Genomic DNA, 13,594 nt, shown 5'->3' on the forward strand with positions numbered 1-13,594 from the left:
ACAAATATAGTCAAAAGCCAATCATATGACAAGAATATAAAAAAGTTATAAGGTTAAAAACTATTGAGTATCATTCTGATTTGAACTGAAATATTGATAGGGGGTAAATAATTCCTAAGTTGCAAGTGCACAACTATCAGGTTATAGTATAGAAAAATGTCGAATTCTCGAGGAAGGTGTTGTAAGTGATAATCAAAAACGGTTTCAAAGTTGTGTGTTTTGTGGACAATTAGGACTAATAAATGTGAAGAGATAAAAAGAGTGTGATTATTTGCAAGTAAAACAAAATTAGATTAAGAGGGTAGAAGTAATTCGAGGAAAATAAGAAATAAATAAAGGAAAATCAAGAATAAAGAGGAAAAATCATAAAAAGTAAAAGATGAAGGATTCAATTAGAGATATGAGCAATCTAGAATTGAATCCACTAGTCAATTTCACTTAGAATTTATAAACTATTCTATTTTTATCATAATTTCACTTTAGATTTTTTAAATATAGACTATCAAACCATTTAAAGAAAGTATAACCTATCAAATTATCATCCAAGTAAAATTAACATTCATGAAAATACTAACAACTAGATATTATAATTCTAGAATTCATAAATATAATCTATCAAAACACTCAAGGTAAACATCGATTATCAAATTCTTCTTTTACCAATTAGTTCTCTAGTTGATTATTAAACATGATCATTTTAAGCATAAGAGACAATCCATAAATTATAAAAAAAATCAAACTAGTTTCATACAACTCTAGAATTCCTACAAGATTTTACTTCCACATTATTGAAAAATAAAGAGAAAAAAAATCTAAACTAGAGAGTACGACAGAAAGAGAATAAAACACAAGAAAAATAAAAAACTAACTACCAAAGTAAATAAGAACAAAAAAATAATATTTAAACTATGAACATAAAAATAAATCTAACTACAAAAAGAAAATATAAGAAAATAAATCTATATTACCAAATAAAAATGCAAGAAAATAATACAAAAATAAAAGATGAAAGTGAATCTATTCTACAAGGCATCAAAATAAATGTAATTTACCGAAAGAAAATAAAATTCTAAAACATAAAATTCTAAGAAAAAATAAAAGAGAAAAGGAAAACTTACAATGTAAGAGAGTTCTAGCCCCTTGAAGGCAAGTAAAGAGAAGAAAAGAAAAATATGAAGATGCAAAAACTTTTTTTATTAATTACAACAAAGTTACGATTTTGAAAGGTATTCTCAATTAAGTGTAACCCTACTCTCGAAATAAAGATTTTATAAAATTTTTCACCACTCAAACGCTTCACAATCTACTCTTATTTATAGCATATAGCAATGAATGAGAACCCATGGATATTACTTGGAGAATAAGGATTAAATCTTAGCCATAAAACTATTTCTGTTATGAACCAATCGGTTGGTCGACTGATCGGTTTGCAACAAATTTAGTTTTTAATGATTTCTTGACCCTATTTCTTGATTATCCTTGAGCTTTCTTCGACATTCTTTTGTCTTCATATTTAGACTACACTAAATGGTAGAAAATTAGGGAATTAATATCTTTTGGGCTTTTATTCATTAATTTTTTATTAACCTACAAATTAAGATAGAACATGTCAATAGTGACATATTTATTTAAATAAAATAGATTACGAGGGTATAAAAATATAATAAAAATGTGATTACCAAATATCTTTTATCATCAATTATTTTTATACTCACTTATAAGTTATTTAAAAATAGATAAATAGTTTAATTAGTCTAAACTATAATTCAATAGAGAGTTAATCTGCATTAGAACAAAATCAGATGAAATAACCATTCAAGCTTCTAGAAATCATACCATATGTCTCTCAACTACAAACTAGACATCTTTATAAAATAACTTGAAACTGGGTTTTTGTCAACAGCATTCAAATGTCTTCTTTTTCTTGACCAAACATCTAATTTTTAAATCATACATCTAATATCTGAGATCGGACCACCACTAGTACAAAATGGGTCTGTCCAAATGGTTATTGGAACCGTTTGGACAAGTCAAAATAGCCCAAACGGTCAACACCGTTTGGGCTAAAATTTCCCAAACTGTTAAAACCCTTTGGGTAATTGAAAATTCCCAAAGGAAGCTCACAAACGGGTTAAACAGTTTGGGATATTTTACCCCAAACGGGTTAAACCGTTTGGAAGCTATATTAGGGTTTTAAAAAAATAATTTTACAATTAACGTTTTCTGATCCACTTGTTCTCCCCAAAATTTTCACGAGCGGCGCCAAAAATTTTCACCCAGGCCAGCGGCGCCAAAAATTCATCCCCAAAATTTCACCGCTAATTGTTCTCCCCAACCTCTCAAATCCGCCTCCATCTCCCAAAATTTCACCCAGAGGCCTCATACTGCTTCCCATTGATTATTTTATAAGGCCAGGGGCGAAAATTTCACCCAGATTCCTCTACTCTCTTCCTTCAATTCGACTACCGCTCATCGATCTTCGCCTCCGCCTCAACTTCACCGGCTCGCGCGCCTCCGCCTGTGACTTCACCGCGCGCCTCCACCGCCTCCTCCTCAGGTCACCCCCTTTCCTCTGTAACTAGTATTATCTACTCTACAAAATCCTAAACCTAATTTATTTGACCATCTAACCTAATTTCCCTAATTACAGCAATTTAATCGACTTCCTCGACGTCACCTTCTCTTCGTCAGACATCCTCTTTCTCCAGCACACTTAAGGTAATTTTTGAGAGTTTTTCCTGCTATTATCTTGTATTTACTAAATTTTATGGTTATTCATGAAATTTAGAACCCGTGAATAACTTATTATTGAAATATATAAAAAATAGGTTGCTTGAAAAATCAGTTAAATACCTGTAGTTGTTGCGAATTGTGGACACCCTTACGGCATTTGTTTGGAAGATAGTTTGTTTAGGTGTTGATTTTTTTGGTCCAATAGTAGTTGAATTTTTTAGGACAGGAGACAGTAGGTTTTAACATTTTTTTCCTAGTAATTTAAATGGCAAGGTGCATGTGCAAGTAGTTTGATATGACCACGATTTTTCGTAATTGTTATTAGAAGAAGAAAAAAAATACTTCTATTGGTGAAATAAATGACAGTTACCAGAAGTGAATGGAAGATCATATTTTGATCTTAAAATTTTGGTATAAAAGCTTTGTTATTATTAATTGTATTCTCAATGTTGATTCGGTGCATCAAAACTTTAAAGTTATGAAGTTATGATAAAGTTTTCGGTTAATAGTTATATTCTAATGCGTCCTTCAACATTTTTCTTGTAGTCAAAGCATGAGTTAGTATATCATTTTAAAATCTATTATACATGTGTGATGCGATTAGAATCTAGATTGCCATTTTAGTATCTTATAAGTTATCTTCATTGCGATAAAATCCAAAGTTACGATGAAAATCAAGAGACTACCAGTTGTATATTCTCACTGGATATGTGGTTTTAATAAGTTTTAGACATTATTCTTGTTAACTACATAGTAACACTTACAAATAAGTATCGGGTACGAGTACTTCTTCATGATAGAAGTACCGTAGTAACATAGGAGTGACTGTTGTTTTTTGCTACACACTTCTTAAATTATGAGTTACATTAATGCCTTATGATTTATATAATATTTACATATTTTCTATTTTATTTAATAAGATTAACATGTTTAAACATCATGTACTTCTATTTTATTGATGGTCCTAAGTCACCAAGAAATAATATTGACGTCTATCTTCGGCCTCTTATCGAAGAGTTAAGGTCTTTATTCATCGATGGTGTGGAGACATACGATGCGGACACGGGGACCAACTTCACCATGCGTGCAGCCTTAATGTGGACAATCAACGATTTTCCTGCGTATGGAATGCTATCTGGTTGGTCTGTACATGGTTACACTGCATGTCCTTACTGTCATCTCCAGACAACATCGAGAAGGCTACCCTTTAGCTGCATGTCCTTACTGTCATCTCCAGACAACATCGAGAAGGCTACCCTTTAGCAATAAAACTTGTTATTGCGGTCATCGACGCATGTTGGATGAAAATCATCCGTACAGAGATGACATTATCCACTTTGACGGTACTAAAGAGAATCGCTCGCATCCAGACCCATTATCCGGAGAGGATATACTTGCTCAGTGGAATGGTAAAAAAAAACGTGACTTTTGGAAAAGTTAAGGGAAGGCAAGAAACACCACAGGGATGGAACAAGAAAATTATCTTCTTTGAACTACCCTACTGGAAGACAAATAAAGTGCGGCACAATCTAGATGTCATGCACATTGAAAAGGGAGTATCTGAGCACATACTTAACTTACTTCTCTGTAAAGATGGAAAATCAAAAGATAACCTCAAAGCTCGAAGGGATCTTCAAGCGTGGAACATTAGAAAAGAGTTGCATCCTATACCGAAGGCAGGCAATCCTGACCAGTTTGTACTCCCCAATGCCGTGTATCACATGTCATCAGATGAGAAGAAAAAGTTTCTTCAGGTGTTACATGAGTTGAAGGTTCCAACAGGGTTTTCAGGATCATTTAGTAAGAAGAAAAAGATTGTTAAAGGCAAGATCGAAGGGTTGAAGAGTCATGATCATCATATTATTATGGAGCATCTTCTTCCACTTTCTCTTAGGACTTCCCTTCCTAAATCAGTCGGTTTAGTGATTAACGATCTTTGTAGATTCTTTCGGGAGTTGTGCGCTAAAAACATTGAGGATGATAAGTTGAAGAAGCTCAGGCTAAAATTCCTATAATTTTGTGCAAACTTGAGCGGATTTTTCCACCATCATTCTTTGATATCATTATACACCTGACTGTTCATCTTGCAACTGAGGCTAGGCTTGCCGGACCCGTACAATATCGATGGATGTACCCCATCGAAAGGTACATTTAATTTTTTTAGTTAACATAATCGATATATTTTTATTTTACATGTTGGATGTGGTGATTTAGTATAAGCTTTTATAGGTACCTTCTCACTTTGAAAAACTATATTCGCAATAGAAATCGACCAGAGGGTTCTATTATGGAAGGTTATCTGCTAGAGGAATTAACCACTTTTTGTTCTCGTTATCTGGATGAAGACATTGAGACAAAACTCAACAGACCTCTCGTGATTCATGACGGTCCATCAAAAAAGCCGGATTACAACAGAATGACTCCCGCATTTATCAACAAGATTCATCGCTTTATGTCACGCCCCGATTCCAAAATGCAATAGTTCGGAACGTGACTCGGTCGGCAATGCAACCATACGGTCGCATTCACGCCTCTAGATCATCCTGTATACAGATAAAGCCAAAACTATACCAAAGAGCATGTAACCAAGAAAATAAAATGGAATGTATAGATAAAGAAATCTCAGAAATTTCCATAATTCTATGACAAGTCCACAAATCTCTAATGAGAAAGGAAATAATACACCATAGTCTGGAGAGCCAACTGGGGCTAAAGAAAAATAAACTAAACCAAATAACTACCTAAAACAACTGAACTGGAGAACGGATAGAAGGAACGGTGATCACTGCAGCTGAGCCTGCCCCTCGAAATACTCTCGGTCCTGTGAAGAAAGAACAGTTCCCGAATCTGGGGCATACAAACCCCAGGGGAGTCAGAAAACTCCCAACAAGCATGTAAAATGAAGGAATAGTGCACGTGTAAGGGTAAATAGCATATAAATGAAAAATAAATTATAAATAAACAGTGATAAAAGAAATTTACAAACCATAGAGATCAAACAATGTCTATTATCAAACACACAAGCAGATTTATTATTATTTTTAAAAGTTATTTGAATTAGAGAAGAATATTTTCATGTATATAAATCGGTTTCCCGTAAATCGTCCCGGGAACACGGCTTCAAGTCAAGTATTGGCCCTTTGGCCCCATGTATATATATATATAACTCAGGATATCAGGATGCGCATAGGCCCGTTTATATACATGTTATATTCTCCGTCTAATCCCCCTTTATAAACCCCATGTTGTCTGTTTCATCTAAGTAACTGTGCATGAAATGTTGTGCACTAACCACAGGGATTCCGTGGAACGGCTTCCGTACAACTATGAAAGATAACCGTGGGCCAAAACATGTCTAATCAAGAGGGGTGCATCGTCTAGTCGATGCTATAGTAATAATAATAATAATCAAGGAAAACTCCTCACATCGGGACATCGATGTCGAGGGTATAGCCATGCTATGATAACACGTTTATAAATCATAGTTCTTGACGGAAGTCGTCTTCAGGCACAGTCAACCCTATCAATGTCACTAGGTGATTTAACATAGCATCCAGCAATAGTTTTCCGTAAAGTCATGCAGGTTAATATATAATAAATTTTTATTAGTAACCGCTGACCGCTTATGATGCTAATAGTCACTCATTTAGTTAATATATAATGAATATATTAATAAAAGTTTTGAACTTAAATTTGTATGACATAGATGAATTTATATAAAAAAAATGGATGACATGTACACAAACAATGTACAAACGATATAAATAATAACATAATGAGTAACTGACAACTAATTAGTTTTGCTACAAACACATATTAGATACTGTCACATGACATGTTTTGATGAGTCAAACCTTGTGATAAGACAAATTGAATAACTTTACTGCAATATACATATACCACTCGTGATAACATGTATCACACATAGAATTTACCTCTTACAAAAAACTTTACTGCAATATACATATACCACTCGTGATAACATGTATCACACATAGAATTTACCTCTTACAAAATACTTTGACCAGATTTAGTATACTGAATCGTGATAACATGTATCACACATAGAATTTACCTCTTACAAAATACTTTGACCAGATTTAGTATACTGAATTACATGATTAACTCAGAAGTTTAATATGCAACTAACACAATTATGAATTTCATAAACATACATGTGTCATATAACCTTACCTCTTGTAACATACACAAATTAACTACAAACAATATAAGTATGTCAGGTCTATATGTCTGTGCATAAGTATGTGGTTATAGTTATACATATATCTACAAATGAGGAATGCATGACCGTGGAAAAAATAAAATATAATGAAGGCTTAAGAAACAATGGTGGGAACAAACCGGTTATAAAGTTTGTTTTATTTACAACTCATGCCATAAATTTATTTACAGCTCATGCCATCAAACTAATTACAACGGATGCCATTCAAATTAAATCATGTATGCACATATTAAAATTCATAGAAAAATATATATAATCAAGTGGGAAAAAATTTTGTTTGCATGAAAAAAAATGAAATCTAAAAGTAATAATATTTGAGGAAAAGAAATGCTTGCCGATTTGTCGAAGAAAAACTATGAACCCCAAAAAGAACAGTCCAAAAGCGTCTCCTCCCCTTCTCTTGTTCTCTGTTGCTTCTTTTTTTTCTTTTTTTTTCGTGCAGATTTTTTTTTTGTTTTTTTATAGGAAAGAAGAGGTGAGGATATATATAAGAAAGTTAAATTTTGAAAATCCCTAAAATTAAGGAAATTTGTTTTTAAAATGGGTAAAAACAAACAAGGAAAGTACAAAAAAAAGAATCCCACGTTTTTTTTTTCTGATTTGGGAGCTAAATCAAGGGATTTTGAATTTTAAAAAAATTCCAAAAAAGAAAAAGAATCATCTTGAAACTCTTAAACGAAAAACATGGGTGAAGTGGGCTTCCTAGGTGGGCCTTTGAGAACCCTCAATTTTTTTTTGTTAAACATGATGTGGGCCTATTCATAAAGCTTTCTACACCACAAAAATAATTGTGGATCTCCTATAAAACCTTGTATAAAAATATTGATTATTACACTTTATCATTCTCAATATCGAATGCCTTGGAGAAGTTAGAGAGTACGTCTATTTCGCATAATTATATATGTTTATATGATATAATATACTTCTCACATTAACTATTCATTTTGACATTAGAATACACAAGGATGAAATACGTGCAATGCATAGTAATTGGAATGAGGCACGCGTTGAAACACATCATCAGGACAACTTTTGCAATTGGTTTAAACATTATGTAAGATTTCTATTTTCTCATTTTTTGACACATACTATTAATTTAATCTAACATCTTTACGTAATTGCCGTATTAACCTTTTGTCAGAGTCGATTACCGAGTGTTGAATCAATTTTAGATAAGAAGCTTGGATATTTGGCTACACTTCCAGATGCTGAAGTTAAATACTTTAAAGGATTTGGTGTTGGCGGTTACAAGTTTGAAATCAAGTCTATAGAAGAATCTCGAACCACCCAAAATAGTAGAATTGCAACCCTAGGCACTAATGATGAGATATACTATGGGTACCTTGATAACATACTTGGTATCAACTATCCAGGACGAGCAGGATGCATTTATGTCTTTCAATGTATTTGGTATGATATGAAGACTGGAATTGGTAAGTGGAGAGACAATTACGGGACTTGGGTAAATGAATATGGATTGACGAGTGTAAACACCACGCGTTTTTCCTTTGAGGACGATCCATTTATATTTCCAGAACAAGCATTTCAAGTATACTACTCAAAGTGCGTGAGGCATTCAGGGTGGAGTGTTGTATGTCGATGGAGGCCCAGGGATACTTACGACGTTCCACAGTTCATAGATTCAGAGGATGTAGAGATCAATGATGACGAAGAATTTGAGCAGGGAGGAGTTGTCTGTCAAGATAAATCTCTTGAATCTGATAAAATTTTGTGGGTTAGGAATGATTTGAATAGTGAAATACTTGTAGATATTCCTACAACTTCTAGGGAATCTATAGAACCTAACACTTCTGTAAAGCGAAAAAGGTAACCATTATAAAAATTCATGTTGTTTAAAATTTACATCTTCAAATTTATATATGTCTATTTCTCTTATATCTTATACGAATTGTAAAATTCTTTATAGGGATTGACGAATATGTCTGGAGTTCCATCGCAGAGTAGATCACGTAGGATTATACAGCGTGGAGACCTACATCGTCAGGCGAGAGATCGTAGGAGAGAACTCGAATCTGCTTATGTTGCTACATCCATACCTAGCATTGGGGAGTTTACTCCAGTTAGAGGTAACTATTTAATTTCTTTCGATTCTGTTTTAACATGACGCCTAATTTTTATCCCTTGCTTATATCTCTTTATTTTGTATTGTTAATATCACAATTGTGCTACTCCTGATATTTAATACAGATATAGACGCAAATCGACAAGCACCTACAAAGGAAAATGATTTACAGACGACCCCCCCTTCACACTCCTTACCTTCTGGACAATCATCATGTTAGTATCTCTTCTATACTCAATCAAGGATGTAATTCAGATGCTTCTTTCTTTCTTTATTATCTTTTGGTGATTAATGTGCTTTGCTAAGAAATGCTTACATAATGCTTCTATCTAATCACATACAGTGCATTCACGATCCTCTGTTCGCACTCGAGGCCCCAATACTGCCCATAAGCTGATGCCTGATGTTGAAAAGGGAGAGAAGGCATGGCCTTTGTATCTCAATAATAGGGGCCGTCCCATTGGTGACTATGCTGAGAAATGGGGAAAGTATGTTGGTGAGGAGAGCCGTAAGTACTGCAAATATCCTCTCCATTTAGAATGGGGTGATGAACATAATAGGTCATTTGACGATTTCTTTATAACATGTCAGGTATAAATATATTTTTATTTTTCTGATTAATTTGTTATCATTTGGTACATAATATTTTAACCATGTGATTCGTTTATTGAATATGCAGATGTATTATGAGTTTCTCCCCCTAGATCCTAATCAACCTCTCTCCCATCATATTGTTTATCGGGGAATAAAGTCTCAGTTGCAGGAGAGGGTCCGATATAATAGGTGTCAAGTAAAACAAGAGTGTTTTGAGGTGTGGAAAAATACTCCCGAAGCAGAGAGGGAGGCTCTTTGGACTACTCCGGCGTTTTCTTAGATTGATAAAGACTCATGGGATAAGTTGTGTGCTTATTATGATTCAGAGGACAAGAAGGTGTACAGTTTAAACTAAAATCAAATGTTTAGTAGGTAATTCATTCTACCTTTGTTTAATTACAAATCTAAATATAATAATGACATGCAGAAGGAGGCAAGACGTAATGTGCAGAATCGGGCGTCAAATTTGCATGGTCGAGCAACCTATACAGGTGGCTCGAGGAACATGTGTCGGGCTATGGATCAAGTGGTAAGTTTGCTTCTAAAAGCTATTTAAAATTAATATAATATAATTCCCTATAGATGATGATGATGATACACGGGTAATAGAACGATTCAAAGACATGTCGGCTAGAGTGCCTAAATCGAACTTGCTGTATATCAATGTTTACGTGAGGAAGTGCCTATATATATCAATGTTCGTATACTTCTGTTTTTTGGGGAACAGAGTAAATCCATGCATGCCTTAGCATCAACTTGCTGTGTATAATTGATAAGGAGAAAAAGAAAAATATCAAACATATGGAATATTTGTATTAGTAACAAAGAGGTTTGAACCTGAGACAAGTCTGAGAAGTTTGATTACTTGGCTTACATATGAAAAATTTAGTAACAAAGAGGTTTGAACCTGAGACAAGTCTGAGAAGTTTGATTACTTGGCTTACATATGAAAAATGAGATCCTTTTGTTTTGTGAGCAACTGACAAGTCTGAGAAGTTTGATTACTTGGCTTACATATGAAAAATGAGATCCTTTTGTTTTGTGAGCAACTGCATTTCGTGTATCTTATAACTCAGGTTTATATTCTCTGCCATAAAATTGTATTGGATTTTAGAACTTTTGGTTCCACAGAAATCTAGTTTCATTATACCAAGAATTAAACACCTTTAATTCTTATTGATTTGATCGATTATACTACATATTTTTGGTGAATTGCAGAAAGCTCAAATCATTGAGGATGGTGGCACACCTACAATGTTGAGACTATATTTGGGTACCCACTCGTCATCGGTAGATAAGGTCACCGGAGAGTATATATACCCGGACAACAACACTAAGGAGTATTGCGTAAGTCTTCTCGATGAATATATGTTTACTACACATTGGTAGTTTAGATCACAGTCATGAAGTGAACAGCTACTTCTAAAATCTGAGAGGTTTATATTCTTTGCATGTTTTTGAAGTTGCAAACTATGCTAATTTATTTTTACTGCTTAGTATTTGTCCTTTCATTTTTAAATATTGTGCTTCCGGAGCAAGTTTGATCTTCCTGAAAATCAAGATGTTGAGAAAATTATACGCGAACAAATTTGTAACATATGGAGAGAATATAAAACTAAAGTAAAAAGGAAAGCTTTCAAGGTAGTCCACCTCGTGAAGAAGTAGACAATAATGTTCCTCCTAGAATACCACGTCCTGATTGGTTAAAGCTTGTTGCTTACTGGCATTCGTCTAACGACATGGCATGAGCTTTTGAATACTGACCTATTTGAGCAGTTTGCAATTAAACTTGACTCTAAAATTGACTACTTTGTATCATGTAGAAAGCAGCCATATATGTTAATCTTGTCATACTTCTATTTTGTTTTTTTCGTAAATATATCTCCTTTTGCATTGTCGACTTACAATTGACTACTTTGTATCATGTAGAATCGAGTCATTGAGGAGGCAACCTTATCCGGGGCCGATTCAACAACAGAGGATGATGCACTTTATTTCACCCAGATGTTAGATTCCCTGCACGGAGGACATCACGGTGGTTATGAAAGAGCCATGGGCATTGGTGCCACTCGGACTTACTTGAGGGCATCCTCCATACCGGAATTTAGCACTTCTAATCAGGAGCTACATCGCGAGGTGGCTGATCTTAGAACTCGGGTAGCTGAGATGGATAGTCTTAGAGCTCGGGTAGCTGAGATGGATAGTCTTAGAGAGGAGCTTAGGTCTCAGATGCATTGGATTAATAACAATATGGTACATATGCTAATATACAAACACTCTCGCAAACACATGTACACTAGCATACACAAATATACGTAAAACTAATACTTATACATGTAAACGTACACATAGACTTAACACATGCTTTGCTTATACTTTATAGGTTAATTCTCAGGGAGCTCGTCCTGCCCCCACTCCTAATGATCCCCCAGCTTTTACTCGTCCTGCTCCAATTCCTCAGCCCGTTGCCGATATACCACATTCTGGTCGTCCTGCTTCAACTGCTAACACTTCTACTTCTAGTGCTCAAGGTTTGTCACGGGAGAATCTTGCTAAGATATTTGCAGTCTTGAGGGGTTCGGGCTTGTCCCAGGAGGACATTCTTCGAGGAATTTCTTCTGTTCAATGACTGGATGGATCAAGCCACTCCTATATTATATTTTGGATGTGTATGAGTAATTTTGGATATTAGAGACATATATATAATAATATATATTTTCATTGTGTATGTATATATACTATTGGATATTTAGCATTGTTTGAGACACTTTTGTGTATGTATATATTTTCGATTTCATTGTGATATATTGAGAAATTATTGTGTGAGATGTCCATATTGTGTGAGAAATTATTGTGTGAGATGTCCATATTGTGTGAGAAATTATTGTGTAAGCAGGTAGATATTTAAATAGCTAAATAATAAAAATGATAAAAATAAACAGTCCAAACGGGTGCAACCGTTTGGACAGAGTTTTGTCCAAACGGTTGAAACCGTTTGGACCAAATTCTGTCCAAACGGTTGCACCCGTTTGGGCATTTTTGACAACCCAAACGGTTTGGTACAACCGTTTGGACAAAGGTTTGTCCAAACAGTTGAAACTGTTTGGGCAAAGTTCTGTCCAAACGGTTGTACCCGTTTGGGCGTTTTTGCCAGCCCAAACGGTTGTAACCGTTTGGGCAAAATCCCAAACGGTTACAACCGTTTGGGGTTTTGCCCAAACGGTTACAACCGTTTGGGCTACCGTTGGGATAAACTCTTCCCCAACGGCTTCAGTCCAAACGGGTTTTTTCCTTGGCCAAACAGTTGTAACCGTTTGGGACTGCATTTGCCCAAACGGTTACAACCGTTTGGACAGAGCAGTTTTGTACTAGTGCACTAGACGTATGATTTCAAATCAGACGTATGATTCTATATGTTGTGTGATCAAACATTGCTCCTGTCAATTGATTTATTTTGCCTTGTTTCTTTGTTGTTTCTCCTCCAATCTTCTCGTATGCCTTTGACCATGTTTAGAGCACTAATTGGAACTCCTAAACCATGTTACCATGTGAAAAACAATGCGACTACAAGATTTTAGTGCTTCATTCACCTTTCTTCCATGTTTCGACGATTTTGATTGATTCTAAAGTGTTCATAAAGGATTAAACCTAATTATTTTGATATTACCACTCTTTGATCACCTTGAAAAATATCAACTATGAACCCTACAATATTTTATATAACTTTCTATGTCTTTAATCATCTAAAATCATAATTTAAAATACATCTTATGTGTAATGCGCTTGATAATTTATGGAAGCAAAGAAGTGAACAAGTGGTACTTGTTTTGGGGATCTAATGACATAGATCCTACAGTGCAATTCCTTAAGATGAGATCCAATTCCTCCATTCCCTCATATCAACTCCATGTGTTGAAGAGGGTTAGGATTCACAAGGAGGG

General features: G+C 34.6%; 3 protein-coding genes across 3 annotated transcripts; all 3 read left to right on the plus strand.

The window, feature by feature from the left end:
• Positions 2,505-9,006, plus strand: LOC109849768. The gene is made up of 5 exons (XM_020419640.1): positions 2,505-2,557; positions 2,651-2,718; positions 7,931-8,030; positions 8,118-8,803; positions 8,904-9,006. Exons 3-5 carry the CDS (start codon positions 7,956-7,958, stop codon positions 8,908-8,910), a joined length of 768 nt encoding a protein of 255 aa, XP_020275229.1. The 5' UTR covers positions 2,505-2,557; positions 2,651-2,718; positions 7,931-7,955; the 3' UTR covers positions 8,911-9,006.
• LOC109849769 lies at positions 3,971-5,181 on the plus strand. Its single transcript, XM_020419642.1, has 2 exons — positions 3,971-4,878; positions 4,963-5,181. The coding sequence occupies exon 1, from the start codon at positions 4,035-4,037 to the stop codon at positions 4,746-4,748; it is 714 nt and encodes a 237-aa protein (XP_020275231.1). The 5' UTR covers positions 3,971-4,034; the 3' UTR covers positions 4,749-4,878; positions 4,963-5,181.
• Positions 8,916-12,420, plus strand: LOC109847544. The gene is made up of 9 exons (XM_020416775.1): positions 8,916-9,063; positions 9,185-9,274; positions 9,403-9,650; positions 9,739-9,849; positions 9,934-9,990; positions 10,081-10,182; positions 10,872-11,000; positions 11,583-11,906; positions 12,037-12,420. The coding sequence occupies exons 1-9, from the start codon at positions 8,916-8,918 to the stop codon at positions 12,280-12,282; spliced, it is 1,455 nt and encodes a 484-aa protein (XP_020272364.1). The 3' UTR covers positions 12,283-12,420.

The sequence above is a fragment of the Asparagus officinalis genome, chromosome 7 (assembly GCF_001876935.1).
Source record: "Asparagus officinalis chromosome 7, Aspof.V1, whole genome shotgun sequence".
NCBI lineage: Eukaryota > Viridiplantae > Streptophyta > Magnoliopsida > Asparagales > Asparagaceae > Asparagus > Asparagus officinalis.